Below are 27,417 nucleotides of genomic sequence, written 5' to 3' on the forward strand. Positions count from 1 at the left end.
CACACAGAGAACCTGGCTGGTGGACGCACAGAGCCCCATTATGGAGGGAGAGAGAGATTAGGGGAGACGAACATGCAATATGGAGGAACAAAATTGTGAAGCGATACAGCGAGAGAGGAGGAGAGGTACAAGAGGAGATACCGACGGAGGGAAGGAGGACTCATTTAAAAAACAGTGTGACTGAAATATGTACAGAATCGTGGGAATAAAAGAAAGAGTGAGAGAAAACGGAATGCAAATACAGGAATAAAAGAAAGAGTGAGAGAAAACGGAATGCAAATACAGGAATAAAAGAAAGAGTGAGAGATAACGGAATGCAAATACAGGAATAAAACTGCAAAGGAAGAAGAGAATGAGTCTGACAAAATAAGGAGCTGATTATCAAAGCAGTCAGTTCCTCCCCTGATTAGAAGAAAGACCCAAGATAGGCCTTCAGTGCGGCTAACACACTGGCGGACTTACCATTAGGCAGAACAGGCCATTAACAGGCCATTAGATCAGGCCTAACATCATCAAAGGGCTTCATGAGCTGGGCATAAAAAAATAATGGTAAAAAAAATATTCCGCTTGAGCCTCTTCAGTCTACTGTAACCCATAACCCGTAATCCATAATGACAAAGCAAAAACAGGTTTTTAGACATTTTTGCAAATGTATTAAAAATACAAAACTGAAATATCACATTTACATAAGTATTCAGACCCTTTACTCAGTACTTTGTTGAAGCACGTTTGGCAGCGATTACAGCCTAGAATCTTCTTGGGTATGACGCTACAAGCTTGGCACACCTGTATTTGTGGGGTTTCTCCCATTCTTCTTTACAGATTCTCTCAAGCTCTGTCAGGTTGGATGGGGAGCGTCGCTGCACAGCTATTTTCAGGTTTCTCAAGAGATGTTAGATCGGGTTCGGGCTCTGACTGGGCCACTCAAGAACATTCAGAGACTTGTCCCGAAGCCACTCCTGCTGTCACGCCCTGACCTTAGTATTCTATGTTTTCTGTATTATTTTGGTCAGGTCAGGGTGTGACGAGGGTGGGTATGATTGTTTTGTATTGTCTAGGGGTTTTGTATGTCTAGGTGTCCGTGTGTAATCTAGGCATATGTAGGTCTATGGTGGCCTGAATTGGTTCCCAATCAGAGGCAGCTGTTTATTGTTGTCTCTGATTGGGGATCCTATTTAGGTTGCCATTTTCCAGTTTGGTTTGTGGGTTATTGTCTATGTGATGTTGCATGTCTGCACTCGTTATTATTAGCTTCACGTTCGTTTTGTTAGTTTGTTTAGTGTTCTTCGGGTTCTTTCTTTATTAAAAAAGAGGAATGTATTCAAATCACGCTGCGCCTTGGTCTCCTCTATACGACGAACGTGACACCTGCGTTGTCTTGGCTGTGTGTTTAGGGTCATGGTCCTGTTGTGAACCTTCGCCCCAGTCAGAGGTCCTGAGCTCTCTGGAGCAGGTTTTCATCAAGGATCTCTCTGTACTTTGCTCCGTTCATCTTTCCTTCGATCCTGACTAGTCTCCCAGTCCCTGCTGCTGAAAAACATCCCCACAACATGCTGCCACCACCATGCTTCACCGTAGGGATGGTGGCAGGTTTCCTCCAGACGTGAAGCTTGGCATTCAGGTCGAAGAGCTCAATCTTGGTTTCATCTAACCAGAGAATCTTGTTTCTCATGGTCTGAGGGTCCTTTGAGTGCCTTTTGGCAAACTTCAAGCGGGTTGTCATGTGCCTTTTACTGAGGAGTGGCTTCCATCTGGCCACTCTACCATAAAGGCCTGATTGGTGGAGTGCTGCAGAGATGGTTGTCCTGACAGAGTGACCATCGGGTTCTTGGTCACCTTTGGTACCGTTACCGTTTGTTTGACACTCAGATGAAAACATCATGACTGGTTGTTTTCATGGCACATTAAAATGTAATAATTAGGGCTGTGGCTGTCATGAAATTTTGTCAGCTGGTGATTGTCAAGCAAATAACTGCCGGGCTCACGGTAATTGACCATAACTTAACATAAACACATTTCGCGACTCCTTGCTTCCAAGCACAGCTTACAAGCCACTGATGCAGACCTTTGGAACATCTACAATGTAGAAAGTCTAATAAATCCATGTAATATAGCCCACACTATCACAATAAATCCATTCTTTATTTTAGACAGGTCTAAATATGAAGAATGATATGAAGAAAATGTAGCCTAGAAGAAGAACAGAATAGCATACTCTGAGTTGTCCTTGTGTTAGGCCCTGGTCTGGCTATGCCATATGGCTGTGGGATACACTAGTTCATTAAGCAGACAAGATTTGCTTATAATTCTGTGGCATTATTTTATATTATTTTATAGCATGAAGAATACAATTGAACATAGCTGAATAAAAGAGAAAATATGTTTTCTCCAATGGATTTGAGGGAGTGCGCACAATTCAGTGTTGAGCGGTTAACAAAGAAACGGCTATTCCTGTTTGCTTAATTTAGAGTTATTGATGTAACTTTAGTTGTGATACAAATGTTAGGCCATATGTTTTCATTTTTAATGATGATTTGAAAAAAGTCTCATGAAAGGCATGAGCACTGCTTCGGTTTTTTTGCGCAGGCAGTACACACTTCATCAGTTTCTCATTCACAATTTTACAAGCACTTGATAATGCCTCAAATTTCTCAGCTGCATCCCTTTCTGAAGCCGTAATCCATGCCTTTTGCAGCCAGTGGCCATTGTGCCCTTGGGCTGAATATAATAATTATAATTCCCTTCTCCGGCTGCATGCCGAAGCACCTCTCACACATGGCTTTCTGTCATGTGATCGGGTTTTTCTCACAGGCTACAAGGGAAGACAGACACATTCCGAGGCGCATATTGAAGATATTGGAATAACTGTCCACATTTACTTTTCATCAGTCAACAAGATGAGTAGGCTTAACAAACAGCAAAAACACTAGCCCCATAGTACAAAAGTTGACCTATTCTATTCTGTGCGAGAAATAAATATTCCAAACATAGTCTGGGACAGTTGTGGGATGCGATAGATCCTAAATTAGCACAACCACTAGCATAAAAAAAAACGTTTTTAGCAATGAGCCTGACGCAACAGATGAGAACATTTAGCTTAAAATATTGATTAACGATAAGGCTATTTCTTCACATTATGAGTGCAGCAATGCGCACCCGGCAGTAGGCTATATGCGCAAGTGTTCCATTAGCAGGAAAACGCCATTCTCAAAAGTGACCACAAATGTGATTATGCATGTAATGCTTTTATTATAAAGGTTCATTTTTACAGTGAAAATGATCTTCCCCAATCTCAAGTGCTGCATATGTATGCCAGTTAGGCTCGACCCTGTTGTAAACCGGATTAATTAATGTGCTTCATTTTAAGAAGTTATTTGGCCACTTTAGTTGTGATACCAACCTTATCAAAACATATAGGCCTTTGGGCTAGGCTACATGAGGTAGTGGCAAAAAAAAGCATGTGCAACAGCTGGGCATCATCCACAAGTGATAATATATCATTCACAAGTCTTAATTTAATCTTGTCTTTACATATAGTAAATAATATATGTGAGAAATTTGTTTTGATTTAGAATGGAACATTATCATGCACCTGTCACGAAAAAGGGGCAGCGGGAAAAAATACATGTCATCTATGCACTTAAATAGCGAATGGAGGACGCTTTTACGATGGTTTATTTTCATGCCAGCCAGGTAGGCTATACTCCTGTTGTAAAGAGAAGCAATGTGCTTAATATTAGGAAAGTTGATAAATAAAAATAGTAGGTCTAGTCTATAGAAAGCTGATGGGATCCTCCTCTTTTTAATAGAGGCCATCATTCTGTTTTGCATAGCCGATAGAAATGTTGCTCAACATGAGCTCATGAGCTCTGATGAAGTGTTTGATTCGATTTTCGATTACATTTACATTGATGTCAGAGTGATTAGAGGAACAATAGAGTGCTGCGTACCAGGCAGTTAGCAAGTATGGTAGGCTACTAATGACCATCAGCAGCATCAGAGCTTGGAGAAGCCTAATTACCGTGACTCAATGGTCGCGTGAAATTTGACTACCATCATGACTCGTGACCGCCAGTGTGGCGATAATATGGTCACCGTAACAGCCCTAGTAATAATACATTTTTACAGTTGAATTACATGTACACACACATACACACACACACACACATACGTTACACTGCATGTCTGGTTACTCTGTGGACCTCCTGTCAGACCTAACCTTTTGTAAATGAAAGAAGATGCAAATAACCAGCTCATATTCCTCCATTTAACTGGACAGAATGATTTATAGAAGTGAATAAGCTTCACCAGGCTCCATTGAGAATACCTGTCACTCTCCTTAGCCGGGTTTGATTAGCAATTTATACAGCCGCCTTCCGCAATGCCTGAATCAACGGAACAGATACAAATCAACCATGACACTGTTCTTTTTTTTTACTATTCAAATTTGGAAGAGATCCTGATGATAGATATGATGATTCTCCCTCCTCAATCTCGCTTCCACCTATCTCTCTCTCTTTCTCTCTCTCTCCTCCCTATCCCCCCTCTATCCCTTCCATTAGAATTGTGAAAACCGATGGCGGTTGGCTGGCCTCCAGCTTGGTAATGTTGTTTTAGGGATTGATCTGTAGCGTGGTGAGTACATGGTGGTATAAAGGGACTGTGACCTACACTGTAGAACCTACAGCAGCCACAGTCACCATGGGATGGTTCAGACCAACGGGAGAGGGGAATGATTCCTGACCTGAGCTAGGCTGGGCAGGACCCAAAATAAACAAACATCAGATATAAATGTTGGAGCTGTTAATGCTGACCTTTATGTGATGATTATGATGTTATGATATCAGGACAGTCACAGACAGGCTTACTTCATCGGGACCAAATCATATGTTAAATAGTTGCATAGGACAAATCAAATCAAATTGTTAAATGCTTTATTAACAACAGGTGTAGACTAACAGTGAAATGTGTACTTATGGGTCTCCTTTTCCAACAATGCAAAGTTAAAGATACAAAATCAAAATTAAAAGTAGAAATGGTGACATGAGAAATAAATACACAGTGAATAACAAATAACAATAACGAGTAAGAAATATGTATATACAGGGAGTACCAGTACCGAGGTGCAGGGTTACGAGGTAATTGAGGTAGCTACAGTGCCTTATGAAAGTATTCACACCCCTTGACATTTTCCACATTTTGTTGTGTTACAGCCTAAATATAAAATTGATTACATTTAGATTTTGTGTCACAATACCCCATAATGTCAAAGTGGTAGGGGGGACGACAAATATTATTTCAAAATGAAAAGCTGAAATACCTTGAGTCAATAACTATTCAACACCTTTGTTATGTCAAGCCTAAATAAGTTCAGAGGTAATGAGTTGCATGGACTCTGTGTGCAATAATAGTGATTCTGAAATTATTTTTGACTACCCCATCTCTGTACCAATCACATACAATTATCTGTAAGCAGTGGTGTGTATTCATGGATGCCAAGTCAGGATTCCCCAAAAATGTTTTTATAATTTTCCTTCAATTCACAAGAGGCTGACTGTATCTTACAGGAGAAAGGGAAAGGGGGATACCTAGTCAGTGTCTTCCGCATTTCACCCACATCTGAATCAGAGAGGTGCGGGGGGCTGCCATAATCGACATCCATGTCTTCGGCACTCGGGGAACAGTGGGTTAACTGCCTTGCTCAGGGGCAGAACAACATATTTTTACCTTGTCAGCTTGGGGATTCGATCTAGCAACCTTTCGGTTACTGGCCCAAAGCTCTGATCCGAGATAGTGAAACAGCGCCCCTCTGTCTCTCTACGTGTAGGCCATCTATCTGATGCTGTCTGGTCCAAACGAGTATGACATTGTTGCCGCTCATTGCATTGAAGTTAAGGGAAGCCAGAGAGTATCTGGCATCCCTTGACAAAAAAGTATTAAAAATGTGCCAATCAGCGTTGAGCTAAACTGAGCGAGCTCAACTGTGAATGGACCTGGCGCACCAAAAAAAAGTGTCAAGGGAAGCCAGCTTCGATTTGGCATCACTCCTATCAAATCCCATTGAGAGAATACATCATTGACAGAATTTTTTTAATTAATGCATCTTGTTGTGTTGTTTTCCTCCAGTGGCTAGCTAGCCAGCTAAAATTGTCCCTTTCCCAAATTAGCCATGGATGGAGATGGTTTTACTTAATTCTCCGTACTGGCCAATGATTATAACGGCGATTCTGATCCAACCATTAATTCATACCTTGTTATGCCCCTGGCCAAAGAGGATGGAAGTTCAATATGTAGCTAGATGTAAAGGCTAATGTTAACTAGCTAACGTTGCCCATGAATAGAAGTTAGGCTAGCGAGCAAGCGTTTTTGCCAGGTAGTCTAGGACAACAAAAAATGTAAGCGTGTACTGCATGACAGAGTGATAGATTGTTTTGTCAACATGAAAGAAAGGAGGATGGCATTGGCATTTCTCTACAAGTAGGCTAACAAATTGTTCTACTAGCACGCACGCACACACACACACACACACACACACACACACACACACACACACACACACACACACACACACACACACACACACACACACACACACACACACACACACACACACACACACACACACACACACACACACACAGAAATCAGAACCATGGAGAGCCATATCATATTTAGCTTACGTTGATTGGCCTAAAATGTTTTTGGTATCTTTTAGCCGTCACTGTATTAGACTAAGCAGAGGGGATTTTATGATGTTAAACATTTGAAGTTGAAATGGTGCTGGAATAGTAGAGGCAGCTCCTGTATTCTTTGCGACTTGTGGTAACTCTCAGTTGTTTAGTGGTCATGTCTGTTACTGTACATGCAATATGCTTTGTGGACTTCACTGGACAGAGGTTGCTGTCCGGTTTGGTGATAAAACAAAGGTGTGGTTGAATTTATTCTGCCACTGTGTCTTCTTATTGTCTCTGCCTTTAATCCTATATATCACAGTCGCAAGGCATATGAATTAACATGTTAAAAAGCAAACAACGAGATTATCACAACACAAAGGTTGTAATGTGGCTTTTTTTTGGGGGGGGGGGGGGGGGGGGTACTTCCCCAGTGATTTTACCCACGCACAGCTACTGTCTCAGTCGAGAAGTGAATTTCAAGCACAGATTCAACAACAAAGACCAGGGAGGTTTTCCAGTGCCTCGCAAAGAAGGGTACCTATTGGTAGATATCTCTTTGAGCATGTTGCAGTTAGCGATTATGCTTTGGATGGTGTATCAATACACACAGTCACTACAAAGATACATGCGTCCTTCCTAACTCAGTTGCCGGAGAGGAAGGAAATCGCTCAGGGATTTCACCATGAGGCCAATAGTGACTTTAAAACAGTTACAATCGCTGTGATAAGAAGAAACTGAGGACGGATCAACAACATCGCAGTTAGTCCACAATACTAACCTAAATGACAGAGTGAAGTGAAGGAAACCTAAAGTAAAACTACAAAAATGTGGCAAAGAAATTTACTTTGATAAAGGTGCGGGGGGCTGCCTAAATCGACATCTACATCTTCGGCGCCCAGGGAACAGTGGGTCAACTGCCTTGCTCAAGGACAGAACGACCAATTTTTACCTTGTCAGCACGGTATTCGATCCAGCAACCTTGATGAGGGAGGACGATTTATTTTGTCATGAGCATGGCCTTACTTCTATTACAGCATATTGGATGACTCTCATTCATATTCCATTTACCCTGCTCAATGTAACATCGATAGGTTTAGGCTATTACATGATACTCGAATTTTCCCTATAACCATTATGTGGTTGCTACAACCTAGCCTATGAATTAAAGTTTACAATGTAGGTTCAGACAGGTCGAGAGACAAATTTGAGGTGGCAGACAGTGACATTCAATACTGCTTGCCTGCATCTAGCTGATATAGGGTGTAATCATTCCAATCAGTCCAATAGTTGCAAACGAGAGTTTCATTGGCCAAATTCAGGTATGTTTATCCCCGTTTTGTTCCATTTGCTTCCATTTAAGAACGTTTTTCAACAGAATCGGCTGAATGAAAATACCCCTGATCACGCGTAAACAGAGTTCACTCTCATAACGGCCACGTTGTATTCCTTCTTCCCTTCGCTTGTGGACTTCAATGCACAACACATTAGCTGTATGTGACCTTGCCAAGCCAAACCGCTACATACAGCCCACATCATTGTCACCATATTAGCTAAATTAACGTCATAGTCAGCATAACTAATAGAAGTAATGCGTTAGTAAACCAGCTACAATCATGCAGTAACATTAGTGTACAGTCAGTAAGCAGTTGCCCCAGTGGCAATCAATTAGTAATACCAAAAACTTACCTTGTTCCAGTGTTGTGTTGGAAAGTCTTAGCCAGCTTGATAACATAGCATCCCTCTGTTTGAGCAGGGTGTTTAAGTAGGCTAAACTAGATAGCTGCATTTGATAGGTAAGTATTGTGAGTGAAAAAGAATCTCTCTATTTCTCTCTTGCTTCTCCTTCATTTTGTAAGAAATGAATTTGTTCAAAACTGTTCAACTATTGTCTTTCTCTCTCTTTGAGTCAACTACTCACCACATTGTATACACCGCAGTGCTAGCTAGCAGTAGCTTGTGCTTTTTGTATTAGATTAATTCTCTGATCCTTTGATTTGGTGGACAACATGTCAGTTCATGCAGCAAGAGCTCTGATAAGCTGGAGGAAGTCCTCCGGAAGTTGTCATAATTACTGTATAAGGCTATGGAAAGGGGTGAGAACCATGAGCCTCCTTGGTTTTGTATTGAAGTCAATGTACCCAGAGGAGGACGGAAGCTAGCTGTCCTCTGACTACACCATGGTGCTACTACATTGTGCTGTTGAGGCTACTGTAGACCTTTGCAAAATAGTGTTTTAATCAGTTATTTGGTGACATGTGGTTATATTTAGTATAGTTTTATCTAAAAAGTATAACTTTTTAAATGTTTTACAATTTACATTTTTATGAAATTCACTAAGGAGGATGGTCCTCCCCTTACTCCTTTGAGGAGCCTCCACTGCCATACCCAATGAAACTCAAGGCTGTAATCGCTGCCGAAGGTGCTTCAACAAAGTAGTGAGTAAAGGATCTGAATACTGCATTAATGTGATATTTCCCCCCCACAAAAATTACACATTTGCTAAAATTTCTAAAAACCTGTTTTTGCTTTGTCATTATGGGGCATAGATTGATGAGGGGGAAAAAACGATTTAATAGTTTTTAGAATAAGGCTGTAACGCAACCAAATGTGGATAAAGTCAAGGGGTCTGAATAATTTCCGAATGCACTCCATGTCCTTGTTCAGCCATGACTCTGAGGATATTACAGTTTTTCAGGTCCCGTTGATAGGATAGTCTTGAACTGAGCTCTTCCAGTTTGTTCTCCAGTGATTACACGTTCGCCAATAGAACAGAGGGCAATGGCGGTCTATTTGCTCGTGTCACGTCTGCTCCCGCTCTTCCCTTCCCCTGGCGCCAGATTACCCTGCATCACGCACTTCTGCCATCCGTCACGCACACCTGCCTTCCCTCGTCACTCGCATCAGCGTTATTGGACTCACCTGGACTCACTTATCACGTTCTTTTCCTTCCCTATATTTGTCTGTTCCCTGTTGCTGCATTGATTGTTTTTTGTCTTAGTTTCTGTTTGCTGACGCTGTACTTGTCTCGTCTATGTCAGTTGTTTATTAAATGTTTACTCCCCGTACCTGCTTCGTCCCTCCAGCGTGATTCCAGCGTGATTCCGCGTGACAGCTCGCCGACGTAGTCTTGTGAGGCTGCTGGCTCGCATGCCTATTTTTCACAGTGGCTTCCTCTTTCAAATCCCAGGAATTAGGGCCTGGTACGGAGTAAGCAGAATGTCAAGTGCTGCCAACTCGTTGAAGTAGACATTTTTGTCCAAATTCGAGGTTCGTGATCGCTGTTCTGATGTTCTGTTTTCGGTCATAGGAAATTATGGAGGAGACATTATGTACAAAAAAAGTCAAGATAAGCTTAAAAAAACTCAAAATAGCAGAATTGGTCAGGAGCCCAGAAGACGTCTGCTATCCACTGCAGTGGAGTTTTATGGGTTTAAATAGCACTTTGAATAATGCGAATTAAACATGTTTATTTGCATTACTTATCTGAATTGAGAAACACTTCAAATGGAAAATAATAATAAAATAAAAAACATGACAAGGCATAAAATCTATTTTAAAGTTCAATATGTCAGTGTCCAGGACTTCTTTAAACCAACCAATCATATCTCTTCCTGGCTCTGGTACCAACACATCATACAGTATATCTGTGTGTATCACCTCTCTGCACCAAGGGAAATCTAGCCGTGTGAAACCAGACTGTTGGGAGAATGGTGAGGTGGACAGTGAGGATTATTTTCCCTGAATTTAAAACAATGTATTTGTCTGTTTCTAAATTAAGTGTATTTTCTTGATATATTTCTTTTTCTTTCCGCTGCTCTTTGTCTCACTCTCCTTCACGTCTTTTCTACTTTCCTTTCCCTCTTTTCTCTTTCACACCAGTGTTTGGAATGAAGTGTGACATTATTTTGTTGTTTGCGTCTAACTTTGTAACGATGAGAACTTGTTGGTAGTCTTTTTGACATTTGCCTAATGTGTGTGTCTGTCGCAGTCTCTCTGGTTCAAACGACTTCACGCTACCACAGTTTGTTTATCCTGGGAGTGTGTGTGTGTGTGTGTGTCTCTGTGTAGCTACTTATGTGTCTGTTTACTTGTCAGGTTCTTCCATCCTCTTCTCAGTTTCCTCACCGCTGCTTAACCCATCTCTAAATAACCGGAATAAGCCTAAATCAAATCTTCCATCCCTCTTCCTCCCCATTACATCCCTTCCCCCAAAATGAAATCCCTCCTTCCCCATCTAAAATTAATAAAGCCAGGCTTTTGTCTCAGTTGGTTTGATGTCCTAAGAATAATCAGAATAACAAGCATGAGACAGATAACTTAGCATGCAATACCACTTCAAATGTGGGCTGGGGGTAGATAGGACATGGGAGTATCATACTGCAATGAGAACACACAGAAAATCAGTGGTTACAACTCCACTGGTGAACACACACACACACTCACACACTCTCTCTCTCTCTCTTTCTCCTCATTCCTCTTTTCTGCATCTGTCGCCTTAATACGCTTAGTTATAAAATTACACATCTACCACAACATGACATGCATAAGGTACAATTTCTATGAACTTCTCGAACTGTACCTCCAACTCACAAAATCAGTGTAGAGGATTTATACAGTTACGTCATTGATGTCAAGCTTAACACTAATACGCACGCATATACACGCGCACGCACCACACACGCATATACACGCGCATATACACGCACACGCACCACACACGCATATACACGCGCATATACACGCACCACACACGCATATACACGCGCATATACACGCACACGCACCACACACGCATATACACGCGCATATACACGCACCACACACGCATATACACGCGCATATACACGCACACGCACCACACACGCATATACACGCGCATATACACGCACACGCACCACACACGCATATACACGCGCATATACACGCACACGCACCACACACGCATATACACGCGCATATACACGCACCACACACGCATATACACGCGCATATACACGCACCACACACGCATATACACGCGCATATACACGCGCACGCACCACACACGCATATACACGCGCATATACACGCACACGCACCACACACGCATATACACGCGCATATACACGCACCACACACGCATATACACGCGCATATACACGCACACGCACCACACACGCATATACACGCGCATATACACGCACCACACACGCATATACACGCGCATATACACGCACACGCACCACACACGCATATACACGCGCATATACACGCACCACACACGCATATACACGCGCATATACACGCACACGCACCACACACGCATATACACGCGCATATACACGCACCACACACGCATATACACGCACACGCACCACACACGCACCATACACGCGCACGCACCATACACGCGCACGCACCACACACGCATATACACGCGCACGCACCACACACATATATACACGCGCGCACGCACCACACATGCACCACACATGCATATACATGCGCACGCACCACACATGCATATACACGCGCACGCACCACACACGCATATACACGCGCACGCACCACACACCCATATACACGCGTACACACACAACACACGCATATACACGCGCACGCACCACACATGCATATGCATGCGCACGCACCACACACGCGCCACACGCGCGCACGCGCCACACACACGCGTGCACACACACGCACACAGACACACTCCGCCTGCTGTGACAATCACAAGAACAGATTTGGAGTGCCTCCCAGCAACTTCAACTCTTGTGAACAGGAAGTTGAACGAGAACTAGTGAACAAGAGAAAAAAGGGGGTAGAGAGAAGAGGGATGGGTGAATGTGATAACACAGCAAAGAAGTAAAAAAGTGAATGGTGAGGACGGCGGGGAGGCAGAAAAACAAGTCATTGACCACCAATGCTTTGTGTGGGGTATTGACTCCTGCCTAAAGCTGTACTGTTTAAGAGCTGTGTCATCATCAGAGTGGCTTTGTGTATTCAGGAGGTTTTACTCTAGAGGTATAGAGAGGCAAGAGCAGGGGCACTGAGAGTGGTGATGGGGTTTGGTAGGAGACATTGTAGAAGACTGGATGTCATAGTGAATTAGGAAGCTCTGTCTCTAGCTCTCTAGTGTCTTTAAAACACACAAACAAATAAGTTTAGTGTGTGTGCGTGTAAAGGTCAGTTGGTCTCTGGCAGTGGGCAGGCTTAATGTGATATGTTTGGGTTGCTGTTCATCTTAGTTTGTGGCAAAAGTCACAGAGCAAATTATCAACACTGTGACTCTGCTGCTCTGTAAAGTGTACACGATAGTTTAGTTTATAAAGGGTTTAAAGTTGTCTAAGAATTGTTAAATATTAGTTTAGGGCACTACTTTTGACCAAAGACACATTGTCTCCTGAATCTGCAATGGTAATCAGAAGTAGTAGACTGACAGTTGGACTGGTTGTTATTACTAGGGAGCATCTCTTTCCGTCAGTCCTAAATCAATCCTGTTTCCCCAGATATAATCACTGTAAAGAGTAGATTCCCACTGTTCTCTACTCAGGCTTCTCTAGGACCCCCTCTTCCTTTTCTTCATTTTCGCTCATCTTCCCACTCCCTTTCTTTCTCTTTCTCCTGTTAATGATCTTCCATCTCTGAGGAACGCTGTTTGAATGTCATTAGCTGCTATTTTATGGTAATGCCCAATATCCATATCCCAAACCTCTCTCTCTAATATGCTTACACGGTAACCATCTCTTTGTCTCTCTCAGGCTTTTGACGAGTGCTGGTTAATGCGCAGTCTATAAAACACACATGCAGGCACGGAGACCTACACACACATACACACACCGGGGTGACCGAGAGGCGAGGGATGGTAGTCTGTGCCAGCAGGATACCCTGTCAGCACACACACACACACACACACACACACACACACACACACACACACACACACACACACACACACACACACACACACACACACACACACACACACACACACACACACACACACACACACACACACACACACACACACACACACATACACACATGCACACACTCCTCTCTCCTCCCTCCCAGTTTAACATTGCGCTGGAGTACGTGTGCCAGAATGAGCACTGAGCATTAGAACCCTTTTGACTATCTCTCTCTCTCTCTCTGAGGGAAAGTTAGTTTAATACCAGACAGCCACAGTGAGAGAGAAGGCAAACTCCGCTGAGATGGGGATGAAGGGGCAGAGTGAGAGAGAGACAGACAGAAATAGAGAAGAGGAGAGGTTGAACCCCTGCAGGAGCAGTAAGGACAGATGAAACCAGCAGGAGGACCTGGAGAAGAACAGATCTATACTCATCTAAAGAGGATGGGAAGAGGAGTAGCAGGAGAAGAGGAGTAGCAGGAGAAGAGGAGTAGGAGGAGAAGAGGAGTAGGAGGAGGAGTAGGAGGGGAAGAGGAGTAGGAGAAGATAACTTTTTTAAGTTTATTAATTCGACCATTTAAAAAAAACAAGCACACATAAAACTTAAAAGCCATACATGCACATGAATAAAATAATCGAGGATAACACACAATAAAGTCTGGGACTTATTTCCATTGTGGTCCTCTTGAGATAAGATGGCTAGACAAGATCGAACACCGTATGGCAGTGAAATAATAAAACATAAAAGAAGAACATCCATCTCATCATTCCAGTTACATCATAGGGGTTATTCATATGGGCACAGAGGACATCACACATATTTTTACTTTATTTTTAAAGCTGTCCAGAGAGGACGTTGTTTTTATAGGCAGAGGCAACTCATTCCATTCTGAGGCTCCAGTATACAAGAAAGTACCTTTCCCAGCATTACTCCTGAACCTGTATAAGCACACATCAGCAACACCTGATCTGGTGCTATGATTGTGTGCATCCCTAACACGAGGAAAGTAATCACTTAAATATCTGGGCGCAGGACCATAAATACTCCTGTAAACCAAACCTAGTCTAATCTGGGACAACCTAGCCTCAACAGGCAGCCAGTTTAGTTCCTGAAAGCAGCTACTGCCTATGTGAGTACGTGGAATCACCTTCAAAACTGCCCTGATCAACTTATTCTGGGCTATCTGGAGCTTCCCCTTCATAAATTTAGATAAGCCCCCAAACCAGGAAGTACTAGCTTAGTCAAAATGGCATTGAATGAGGGCAGTAGCTAGCACAATGAGGGCAGTAGCTAGCACTTTCAGGAGGAGAAGAGGAGCAGGAAGAGAAGAGGAGCAGGAGGGGAAGAGAAGAGGAGTAGAAGGGGAAGAGGAGTAGAAGAGGAGGAGGAGGAGTAGGAAGGGAAGAGGAGTAGGAGGGGAAGAGGAGTAGCAGGGGAAGAGGAGTAGAAGAGGAGGAGGAGGAGTAGGAAGGGAAGAGGAGTAGGAGGAGAAGAGGAATAGGAGGAGAAGAGCGAATAGCCCTGTAAGTACAACACCGTATGTGTGCATTGGGAGTGGAGAGAGGAGCAAAGAAACATCCCCAAAAATGACCAAGAACATCATCTCAAGCTTCTCCCATCCAATCCCCAACCCCCTCAGCCCCACCAGAGCTTAACATGCTTTGATCGCAGCTTTGAAAAAAACGTCAAAATCTTGGAGCAGAGGCAAAGCAAAGAAGAGACTCAGGGTTCTGGTTGTCTGTGCTGAAGTGGTGGTGATGGAGTTAGTAGTTGGTAGTGGGGTGTTGGGGATGGGAATTACTGTAACTATAGGGGAAAATACATTCACACATTCAGGTGTTGGAGATCAATGAATATGACCAGCAAAATGTAAAGACTCTGCCTCCTGCAGTCTATACCACCATGTGTGGTTTATTGGCAACAGTTCAACCCTACATATTGTTTAACCACAGATTATTTCTCTCCTGGTTCAAGCCCATGGACATTGTTGTGATCCTGTAGGATCCCAATCAATTAATGGTTAGTAATTCCCATAATTGACTCACAAAATCTTCCCAATTACATCTCCACCTTGTCCCATTGTGTTAGGGTTGGAGCCCAGGAGCGTTATGCCAATGACACAAGAGTCAATTAACTGATATTAAAATCATGACACCTTCCCTCTTAACCCAACTCTCACCATGGCCTTTCTAAATGAAGGTTCCAAATGATGCATTGACTCTAGATTAATTACCATGAGAGTGAATTACAATAATGATAATTCACCTTAAGGGTGATGCAATAATTTTGGATTGTCTGTATTGTAGGGATGTGTTTTGAATTGTGATTATGTAATTCGGTAATGAACGGATACTTTTTGCGGATGCTTTTTAACCCTAGCCTCGGCTTACAGACGTTCTCGTTTGTTCGGAACCCTAACGCTAACTTCATGTCCACACCCCGGTTTAACCCTAACCATAGTCATAACCCTAACTTTAACTCTAACCCTAGTCATAACCCTAACTTTAACTCTAACCCGAGTCATAACCCTAACTTTAACTCTAACCCTAGTCATAACCCTAACTTTAACTCTAACCCTAGTCATAACCCTAACTTTAACTCTAACCCGAGTCATAACCCTAACTTTAACTCTAACCCTAGTCATAACCCTAACTTTAACTCTAACCCTAGTCATAACCCTAACTTTAACTCTAACCCTAGTCATAACCCTAACTTTAACCCTAACCCTAGTCATAACCCTAACTTTAACCCTAACCCTATCATAACCCTAACTTTAACCCTAGCTTCAGGTCCACACCCGGATCAACCATAACCCTAACCCAGGTGACAGAGCAGCATACAGATGTACACCAACAATGTGCAAACAAACAACAGATAATTAACTGTGCAAGGGTGCCTGTCTACCCTCTACATGTCTATACAGTATCGTAGACTATACCTAGCTGTCAGTCAACCTGCCGGTCAGTTTACTATCGGTCTCCCATATGCTCATGGATATTCATAGATATACCATGGTGACACTACAGTAGTGTAACTCGCCAGTCATTGTCAGCAGTATGCAACACACCACTCCCCTCTCATTCCATCACAGCAGCCCAGAATTACAATTTTCCTCTGTGCGTATGTATGCGCAAGTGTCTCCCCACCCCCTCACTCCTTCCCCACATTCTCTTCTCTCTCTCTCACACACACACAGAGAACTAAATGAAAAAATCTAAAACTGGCTATAATCAGAGCATTGCGTAACACATACAGTTTAGCTGTCCAGAGGTTATGTTAATAAAGACATACTTGCTTAACTGGTCAATTCTTGGCAGAGCCAACTCACTAAATTGACGACCGGGTTGGAGTACTTTTTGAACCTTTACAAACTCTGGTTTTAAGCTACACCATCCAAAACCTCAGTAAACACAGTTTGATTTTTCCTTTGAGGAAATGGATATTGTTTTTTGTCGTTACTAATCCATTCGATATGATGACACTAAAAGTACACCTATGCAGTATGTCCAAAATTCATAGCATTATATTAACTGCTGTGAATATGCAACTATCATACTGAATAAAATCATGAGCAAAATATCAAGATTGGGCAGCCTGTGGGGCAGCCCCTGTCTATCTCCCTCCCCTTATTGTCAATTCCCAGCACATCCCAGGACTCAGGTGATTCAGACCAGACTCCATGAAACTTTATGAGCTAAAAAAGCCCCAGGATCAAAACACAGCAAGTGTGAGCTCAGAGGGAGGGGTGGTGTGTGTTTTCAGGACTCAAAGCTGTCCCCTGAAACAGGGTTTCCCAAAGAGAGCGGACAGCGTAAGTATGTGCAGAGGGAGAAATTGGGAGAATTAGTTGAAATTCAGCGATGTGGATAATACAGTATCTGCATGAAGTAAGAGGGGGGTGGGGGAAATGTGTGTTCGTGTGTTGGGGAGGTTAGAAAATGTCCTACGCTTAGACGTTGCTGACGCCTGACAGGCCTTACAACGCCTGGATAGGCATTTTAAGTATCAGCTAACCACGTTTGTCAGTCGATGACACACAACGCAACCATTGGTTGCTGTGTCACCTCGCCTTAGCCGTGGAACCCACCCTTCATGTTTTAGCTACAGGACCAATTACATCCAGACCTGCTGATTCTGTTGCAGAGTAAAAGAAGTCTCTCTCACGTGCTTTAATATTTCTGGTAATTTGTCATGAAAAAAATGCACATACTGAAACAGATGGGTGATGGAATTTATTAGCAATGTCTGCACCATGTCTGTGTGTGTAGAGAGAGAGGGTCTAGAATGCACGCTGAAACCCCATGATAAGGAGAAGAAAAAGGTTAAATGACAAAATGGTATGAGGTGCCCCCAAACTAACTGTCTGAAGAGATTAGAGGGAGATGTATTTAATTAGAAGCGAGTGAAGGTAAGGACACTGGGTGAGACCCGGGCTGAGTGAGACCCGGGCTGCATCTCAAATGGCACTAGGGTTGAATATCTTCCAGGTATTTTACAAATCATTTTTCTCCTGGGTAACCTGGTATTCCCTGCCAAAGCCGTTAGTGCCATTCAAAAGCATTATACAGTATATAAATAGGCCTATGCATGGATTTGATCAAAGCTTTGATATATACATATACAGTGCATTAGCAAAGTATTCAGACCCCTCCCTTTTTCCACTTTGTTACGTTTCAGGTTTATTCTAAAATGGATGAAAATTTATTTCAAACAAAAAACTCAAATATCACATTTACATAAGTATTCAGACCCTTTACTCAGTACTTTGTTGAAGCACCTTTGATAGCGATTACAGGCACACCTGTATTTTGGGAAGTTTCGCCCATTCTTCTCTGCAGATCCTCTCAAGCCCTGTCAGGTTGGATGGGGAGCGTCGCTGCACAGCTATTTTAGGTTTCTCTAGAGATGTTCGATCGGGTTCAAGTCCGGGCTCTGGCTGGGCCACTCAAGGACATTCAGAGACTTGTCCCGAAGCCACTCCTGTGTTGTCTTGGCTGTGTGCTTAGGGTCATTGTACTGTTGGAAGGTGAACCTTCACCCCAGTCTGAGGTCCTGAGCAGGTATTCATCAAGGTTCGCTCTGTACTTTGCTCCGTTAACCTTTCCCTTGATCCTGACTAGTCTCCCAGTCCCTGCTGCTGAAAAACATCCCCACAGCATGATGCTGCCACCACCATGCTTCACCGTAGGGATGGTGCCAGGTTTTCTCCAGATGTGACGCTTGGCATTCCGGCCAAAGAGTTTAATCAAACCATGGCCCTTCTCCCCCGATTGCTCAGTTTGGCCGGGCGACCAGCTCTAGGAAGGCTTGGTAGTTCCAAACTTCTTCCATTTAAGAATGATGGAGGCCACGGTGTTCTTGGGGACCTTCAATGCTGCAGAAATGTTTTGGTACCCTTCCCCAGATCTGTGCTTTGACACAAAACTGTATTGGACTTCTATGGGTATTCCTTCGATCTCATGGCTTGGTTTCTGCTCTGACATGCACTGTCAACTGTGGGGCCTTATATAGACAGGTGTGCCTTTCCCAAATCATGTCCAATCAATTTAATTTACCACAGTTGGACCCCAATCAAGTTGTAGAAACATCTCAAGGATGATTAATGGAAATAGGATGCAGCTGAGCTCAATTTCAAGTCTCGTAGAAAAGGGTCTGAATAATTATATAAATAAGGTATGTTTTTTTTTTAATTTGCTAACATTTCTAAAAACATGTTCGCTTTGTCATTATGGGGTATTGTGTGTAGATTGATGAGGACATTTATGTAATCCATTTTAGAATAAGGCTGTAACGTAACAAAATGTGGAAAAAGGGTAGGGGTCTGAATACTTTCCGAATGCACTGTATAGGGCTATATATCAAACTAGAACAGTATCATCTATTTTGGATGCAATTTTAATGAAGTTGATGCAGAAAGAAAGGCTGCAAGAGTGCTTGTACTGCTGTAAAGCAACGATAGAGTTACAGGCTGTTTTAAAACTCTGTGGCTGCAATAAAAATAAAAAAAGTAAAATCTTTACAACTAAAAGATACCAGATGCAGATGGGTAAATTATACGCGCATTCGGTCTTTATATTACTGTAGCATAGACTATGCTGCAGCAAATGCAGGCCTACCTGTCACAAGAGAACAAATGATTAGATTAGTCTACATGCATTGTGAACTGCGCTCCATACTGAGATGGGCTGTCTGTCCCCACCCTGAGCATTGATTGATCATGCAGAGAAGCCAGATTTAGGCATTGTATATCATTTAAGTTCCATTTCACGCCTTGCTGTCCTTAGAAATAATTTATTATAATTTACCATTTTTTTTCTCCAGGGAAAAGGGAATGTTTTTGGGTGGTAAATCCTCATACATCTCAGTAACCAGGTTCCCACCATTTAACCCTAAAAGGCACCCTATTCCCTATATAGTGCACTACTTCTGACCTGGGCCTATTCAACTCTGGTCAAAAGTAGTGCACTGTATAGTGTTATGCAATATGTTAACCTGCACACTACCACTTCCACTCAATTCCCCCAGGGGGCAGCAGCAACCTTGTCCAAGTGCTGAGCCTGATTGATAAGCACACAAGAGCTGCCAATTCAGGTGGTCAGTCAGTGTCCCAGCTGGTAAGCCGTGAGGCTGCTGGGTTCGTTTGGTGGCCATGATTTGCAATCTTGAGTTTAGGCATGCCTGTTTTCCTTTTTGTATCAATTTGTTTCTGTCACCATCTGAACATAATAATCAGCTTGGGCTTGTCGACCCAATGTAATCAAGACACTGCTGGACCTAAGGTAAGGTTGCCATCTCTCTGGGCACATGTGCATCCAAAGCAGTCCTCAAACGCTGATTTCTCACATAAATGTACACATTCATTTAGGTTAAAAGACCACTTAACTAGGCCTAAAAAAAAAAGTGCAGTTGATCTGTGATGGGTACTCTCAAGCTGTATTTTGTCAATGATAATGTCGCCCTCCAGTGGCTATATCCAGTACCATAAAAACTGTACCAAGGTATAGACAGTCACCAAATCAGTGTGCATTTACAAAAGGTTATGGTATAATAAAAACACACACATTTTCAAGTTTATTGAATTTTTTATATATATTTTTTTCATATAAAATGACACGGTCCAAGTTGTTTGGAAACCAAGCCATGACCACTTTATTCCCCACCTGCTATTCTATGCAACTGGGAAGAAAAAATATGGACAATCAATAATACACCCCCCACATACAGAAATGCATAGTGGTCTAGCAAACACCTCCAGTAACTGCCTCCTCCAATGAGGTTCATTTCACCAATTGGGGTGCGTTCAATTCAATACAACGTTTGCTACGTTGCGTGGCGGTTTGTAGTGAACGACACGCTTCCCCAAAACAGCGTGTACCGTTCAACAGCCTTTGATGTACGTTTGCTTCTGTTTGGATAGTGCAGCGAGGTGTGGTTGATCAATATGGGTGTGACCATTTAAAAATCGTAAAAACTCGTGCAGCACACACCATACACAATCTCCCTCTGGGCTACCATAATCAACCCGCTTTTCCACTGGTCGTTCAGTACAGTGCAGTTTCCGTTGAGCTAAACATTAAATAACATTGTAAACGCTCCTCTGGTTTGCATCAATGCACCAATGAGGCTTGTTCATTACAGCTTTCCACCAATCAGTGGTGCAGGCACCACGGACACTTTGGGTCTGTCCTCCACGTGTATTACCCTTTGTCACCATAAGGGTGTGTCATAGACCAAGCTCCACTAATGCAGTATCATCTCTCACCCACTGCCTCTGATCTAAAGTCAGTTTTGCTCACTAGCCTGTCCAACTAGAGTGAATGCAGGGCAAGGCCCCCGGTCTCAGTGAATGATGAATGATGCTGGGCCAGTGAACCTCCAGAGTGGTGGACCTGCTTATCGAGTAAGAGTGTTTGCGTGAGAGAGATAAGAGCCTGTACGCAGTATGCGTGAGCGTGTGTCTTTGTGTGTGATTCTTTACCACTCCTCACTCCGTAGAAGCTACAAACAGGAGTCCCAGTGCAGAGTGAGGTCTGAGCTGTCCAGAAAGTCTACTGAGAACACACTGGGGAGCGTGTGGGGGCCCAGAGGGGCAAGACTCGTTCCCCCTCCACCTCCCATGGAGATGTCTAGCCAGTCCATGCTGTCCAGGGCTGGGTCCCCGAAGTCAAGCCCTGCCGGGTGGGGGGAGAAGCCCAGGTCGCTAGTGTCCATGTCCATCGGGGAGGGGGGATGGTCCAGGATGCTGGAGGTGCTCAGCATTTGGCTGTGGAGGTCGTCAATCAAAGTCAGGCCACCGTCAGGCTCCACTCCCAGGAGGGGCGTGCCGGTGGTGCTCTCTAGGAAATCCTCCAGACGACTACTTCCTGTGCAGGGTGATGGCGAGGGCTGCTGGGAAGGCACAGCGGGCAGGGAGGGCTCCGGAGGGGGTGTGGGTGGCGACAGGTGAAGAGGGGACGAGGGAGGGGTGGGGGGGTTGGAGTGGAGGAGGGCCAGGGAAGGGTCTGGGTTTGCTCGGAATCCAGAGATTTCTGGGTGGAGAAGAGAAAGCATAAATATGAACAATTATTAAACAAATGGGTTGGCGCTCATGTATTGGCAGTAACACTGTACCCAAACCGGCCACGCGCGTGCGCAAATTGATTTTGTCCCCCCACACCAAACGCGATCATGACACGCAGGTTGAAATATCAAAACAAACTCTGAACCAATTATATTTATTTGGGTACAGGTCGAAAATCATTAAACATTTATGGAAATTTAGCTAGCTAGCTTGCTGTTGCTAGCTAATTTGTCCTGGGATATAAACATTGAGTTGTTACTTTACCTGAAATGCACCACGTCCTCTACTCTGACAATTAATCCACACATAAAACGGTCAACCGAATCGTTTCTAGTCATCTCTCCTCCTTCCAGGCCTTTTCTCGTTTGGACTTTATATTGCGATTGGCATCTAACTTTCATAGTTACCATGACAACCGACCAAACTCAGTTAATCTTTCAATCACCCACGCGGGTATCTGCTTCTATAAACCAAATGAGGAGATGGGAGAAGCAGGATTTGAACCGCGTTCAGCGTCACAAATAGAACTGACTTCTATTTTAGCACTTGGCAACACAGACTCATTGGCGCACGCGACGTGAGCGGTGTGGTCAGCATGTAAGACATTATGAAGATATGTGTGAGTGTTGTGTGTGAGTGTTGTGTGTACACTGCTCTGTTCGATTACCTCCACTCTTCAAGAGGATGTCAAACAGGTCGTCCATCTGTTGACTGCTCAGGCCGTTCTCCTGGGGGCAGAGAAGAAATTTAGTACAGTTTACAGTACTCATGGCTGTTTAACAAAACCGGCAAACATGTACAGTACTATAAAATCAACAACATACTGAGCAAATTTGAGATGAGACCAATGCTAACAGATGGACAGAGAAAATGAGAGAAAATAAAAGATGGAAGAGAAAAATAATGGACAGGAAAGACATGGATAGACATGTGCAGAGGGACATGGCAGGAGTGAAGGGCATACTTTGAGGCGTTGAGTGGAGGAGAAAGAGGTCTGTTTAGGAGAGGGAGGGGTGAACAAAGTGTGCCGGTCAAAAGTGGGACACACTTCTCTCTGAAAGGGTGGAAGGAGAGAAAAAAGAAAGAATGAGGGCAGGGGAAAGGAAATGGGCTACAAAGAAAGAATAAATGCAACTTTTTAAAAAAATAAGCCAAATATGAGATGATATTGGACATGCCATGAATGATCATTGCATAATTGGTCTACCTTGAGGAAGGGGGAAGCGGTGCTTTGGCTTTCAGACGAGTTGGACACCTCGTCAAAGAAAGGATGGAGATTGGGCGGAGCGGAGACAGACTGACTCGGCTCTGGCACTCCATTGGTCTCCAGATCTAGACCCGCCTTCTGTTCCTGAAGGAGAGAAAAAGGACAGTGATGATTTTAAGAGTATTGCCAGACAGCGACAGCTACAATTGTGTGTGTGTGTGTGTGTGTGTGTGTGTGTGTGTGTGTGTGTGTGTGTGTGTGTGTGTGTGTGTGTGTGTGTGTGAGAGAGAGAGAGAAAGAGAGAGAGAGCAGACCTTGTATTTGCCTTGATTTGTTGTAACTCTCATACCTTTTTGATAGGCTGGTTGACAGGGCCTGGTTGTAACTGTTGTTTTGATTGAGTGTCGGAGCTGAGTATCTCAGCTGGGGATTGGTTGGGGAGTTTGCTTGTAGTTGACTGCAATCGCTAGAGGACGAAATAGGGAGATTGAATTCACCATTAAACATTGATGGATTTTGAAGCTGGCCCGAGTGCATGGAGTTTGCGCCGGGTGAAAAATGATTGCATTTGTTTTGGACCAAGTTGCATCCCTGGTGTGAGCCCCGCTCTGGCCGACGTTGAAATCGGCAGAAAAAACAAGTGACGTCGGTTAAGCATGTGGAGTAATGAGTAGGATTTCACATGCAAAAGTGATGACTTCTGATAACGCTTTATGTGCCTTTCCAATGAAAACTAACATATTTTACGTTTTTGAACGATACATAAGGCTGCCTTGTTGACAATATGACTGGGAGAGTCAAAATCACTTTGAGTCAAAATGCAAGCAGAGATCTCCCGCTCAGATAAAAAAAAGAATACATGACTTAAAAAATATAAGCCTATGCAACATTAACCAATTAAAAATAGTTCTGTAGTAATGAGGTTTGTGCAGTAAGCTATAGTCCCAATACATTATCACTGCATATTGATTAGGCTTGAATTTCCTTGCCAATGTTGTTCTTCTCAGACCATTTGAAATTATACCACCCCCCCCCCAAAAAAAATTATATGATCACACTGGTAATACAGTTGTGGCCATAAATATTTGCACCCTTGCACCATTTAATCCAGAAAACTGTTGAAATTAAAAAATATATACAGTGGGGTGAACAAGTATTTGATACACTGCCGATTTTGCGGGTTTTCCTACTTACAAAGCATGTAGAGGTCTGTAATTTTTTATCATAGGTACACTTCAACTGTGAGAGACGGAATCTAAAACAAAAATCCAGAAAATCACATTGTATGATTTTTAAGTAAATAATTTGCATTTTATTGCATGACATAAGTATTTGATCACCTACCAACCAGTAAGAATTCCGGCTCTCACAGACCTGTTAGTTTTTCTTTAAGAAGCCCTCCTGTTCTCCACTCATTACCTGTATTAACTGCACCTGTTTGAACTCGTTACCTGTATAAAAGACACCTGTCCACACACTCAATCAAACAGACTCCAACCTCTCCACAATGGCCAAGACCAGAGAGCTGTGTAAGGACATCAGGGGTAAAATTGTAGACCTGCACAAGGCTGGGATGGGCTACAGGACAATAGGCAAGCAGCTTGGTGAGAAGGCAACAACTGCTGGCGCAATTATTAGAAAATGGAAGAAGTTCAAGATGACGGTCAATCACCCTCGGTCTGGGGTTCCATGCAAGATCTCACCTCGTGGGGCATCAATGATCATGAGGAAGGTGAGGGATCAGCCCGGAACTACACGGCAGGACCTGGTCAATGACCTGAAGAGAGCTTGGACCACAGTCTCAAAGAAAACCATTAGTAACACACTACGCCGTCATGGATTAAAATCCTGCAGCGCACGCAAGGTCCCCCTGCTCAAGCCAGCGCATGTCCAGGCCCGTCTGAAGTTTGCCAATGACCATCTGGATGATCCAGAGGAGGAATGGGAGAAGGTCATGTGGTCTGATGAGACAAAAATAGAGCTTTTTGGTCTAAACTCCACTTGCCGTGTTTGGAGGAAGAAGAAGGATGAGTACAACCCCAAAAACACCATCCCAACCGTGAAGCATGGAGGTGGAAACATCATTCTTTGGGGATGCTGTTCTGCAAAGGGGACAGGACGACTGCACCGTATTGAGGGGAGGATGGATGGGGCCATGTATCGCGAGATCTTGGCCAACAACCTCCTTACCTCAGTAAGAGCATTGAAGATGGGTCGTGGCTGGGTCTTCCAGCATGACAACGACCCGAAACACACAGCCAGGGCAACTAAGGAGTGGCTCCGTAAGAAGCATCTCAAGGTCCTGGAGTGGCCTAGCCAGTCTCCAGACCTGAACCCAATAGAAAATCTTTGGAGGGAGCTGAAAGTCTGTATTACCAGCGACAGCCCCGAAACCTGAAGGATCTGGAGAAGGTCTGTATGGAGGAGTGGGCCAAAATCCCTGCTGCAGTGTGTGCAAACCTGGTCAAGAACTACAGGAAACGTATGATCTCTGTAATTGCAAACAAAGGTTTCTGTACCAAATATTAAGTTCTGCTTTTCTGATGTATCAAATACTTATGTCATGCAATAAAATGCAAATTAATTACTTAAAAATCATATTATGTGATTTTTTGGATTTTTGTTTTAGATTCCGTCTCTCACAGTTGAAGTGTACCTATGATAAAAATTACAGACCTCTACATGCTTTGTAAGTAGGAAAACCTGCAAAATTGGCAGTGCATCAAATACTTGTTCTCCCCACTGTATATATATTTACTAAGAAATACTAAAATGTCAATATGACAATATTATTGGCACCTTCTAGAAGTAGTTAGAAATAATTAGATTTCAAGCAGGTGACTCTCCTTTACTTTGGAATTGAACTCACTTCTGGTGATTTGCAGGTGCCTGCAATATAAAAGTCACTCATTCAACCAGTTTGAATAGAGAAAAGTACTAATTATCCTGTTTTGTGTCACTGTGTGTACTGCAATGAGCATGGAGAAAAGAAAAGCAGAGAATTATCTGAGGAGGTCAGACAGAAGATTGTAGCCAAGCATGGACAATCTCAGGGTTACAAGTCCATCTCCAGAGACCTTGGTGTTCCTGTTTCCACTGTACATAATGTTATCAAGATGTTTAAAGGCCCATGCCACTGTAGCCAACCTCCCTGGACGTGGTTGCAAGAGAAAACTCGATGGAAGATTGGTGCAGGAAGCCTAGGGTGTCAATAATTTTGTCAATGCCATTTCTGTTTATTTTCTGATTTAAATGGATATATTGAGTTCTGAAAGAAAAACTAAGATTCTGTATGTCGAGTCTCTCTCTAGCCATGGTTTTTAAAGTTTTGAAATCTCACATGATCAACTTTGCTGTGCGTACATTACATACATCTTTTTACAGTTTATGTTGCGAGGAAGCTGCAGACACTGATCTTAGCTATCTGATTGGCCAGCAGTAGCCCTATAGATGCACTTGATTTGCTCTCTGGGCCTGCTGGGTAGGCAGAGTTCTACCTTCAGACATGAAATGGTTCAAAATTGGAACACTTTGCCTTCCCGGCGCTAGGGCTGTTGAATCAAGTGCACCTGCTTTCAACAGCGTGAAACGAATAACAAAAAATAGGAACGCAAGGCTTTATCGTTGTTGTTTTTTTACAGAAATGTTTGGTGATCGACTACGAATGGCTTGGAGATTGACCAGTCGATCGGTTGGTGACCACTGTACTAAGCTATATGGAATTGTTTTCAGAAGGTCATACCAAAGATCATTTAGCTGTTTGATTTACTGCTATTAGCCCAGACAAACGCATCAAATAACGGATTCACTACATGGAACAACAGATATTCCCTTAAACAAATCTAAAGGAAGTTTGTTCTGAAGTGTCGATCCTATATCCGAGAGATACACTATACATACAAAAGTATGTGGACACCCCTTCAAATTAGTGGATTTGGCTATTTCAACTACACAGAAGTGTGCAGAAGTGCAATTGGCGGATACGGTGGATTGAGACGCATCCCGATGCAAAAAAAGATGTCTCTAGCTTAAACTGACAAGAGTTTTATGTGGATTTTTGTATTATGCTAACTTGATTTCCAA

At 43.2% G+C, this 27,417-nt stretch overlaps 1 protein-coding gene across 3 annotated transcripts in view; it reads right to left on the reverse strand.

The window, feature by feature from the left end:
* Positions 1–20,629: 20,629 nt before the first annotated feature.
* mrtfab (myocardin related transcription factor Ab) overlaps positions 20,630–27,417 on the reverse strand; it is a 62,716-nt gene continuing 55,928 nt past the window's right edge. For 2 of the 3 annotated variants that reach the window (XM_038974809.1, XM_038974808.1), the window contains exons 14-18: positions 23,684–23,800; positions 23,335–23,478; positions 23,092–23,181; positions 22,795–22,855; positions 20,630–22,095 (exon numbers count right to left, since the gene is read on the reverse strand). In XM_038974809.1, the coding sequence (XP_038830737.1) occupies positions 21,566–22,095; positions 22,795–22,855; positions 23,092–23,181; positions 23,335–23,478; positions 23,684–23,800 (942 nt within the window). In that variant the 3' untranslated portion in view covers positions 20,630–21,565. The remainder of the gene's footprint in view (positions 22,096–22,794; positions 22,856–23,091; positions 23,182–23,334; positions 23,479–23,683; positions 23,801–27,417) is intronic. The other variant, XM_038974810.1, reaches the window with a different exon arrangement.

Source organism: Salvelinus namaycush, chromosome 35 (assembly GCF_016432855.1).
Source record: "Salvelinus namaycush isolate Seneca chromosome 35, SaNama_1.0, whole genome shotgun sequence".
Classification (NCBI taxonomy): domain Eukaryota; kingdom Metazoa; phylum Chordata; class Actinopteri; order Salmoniformes; family Salmonidae; genus Salvelinus; species Salvelinus namaycush.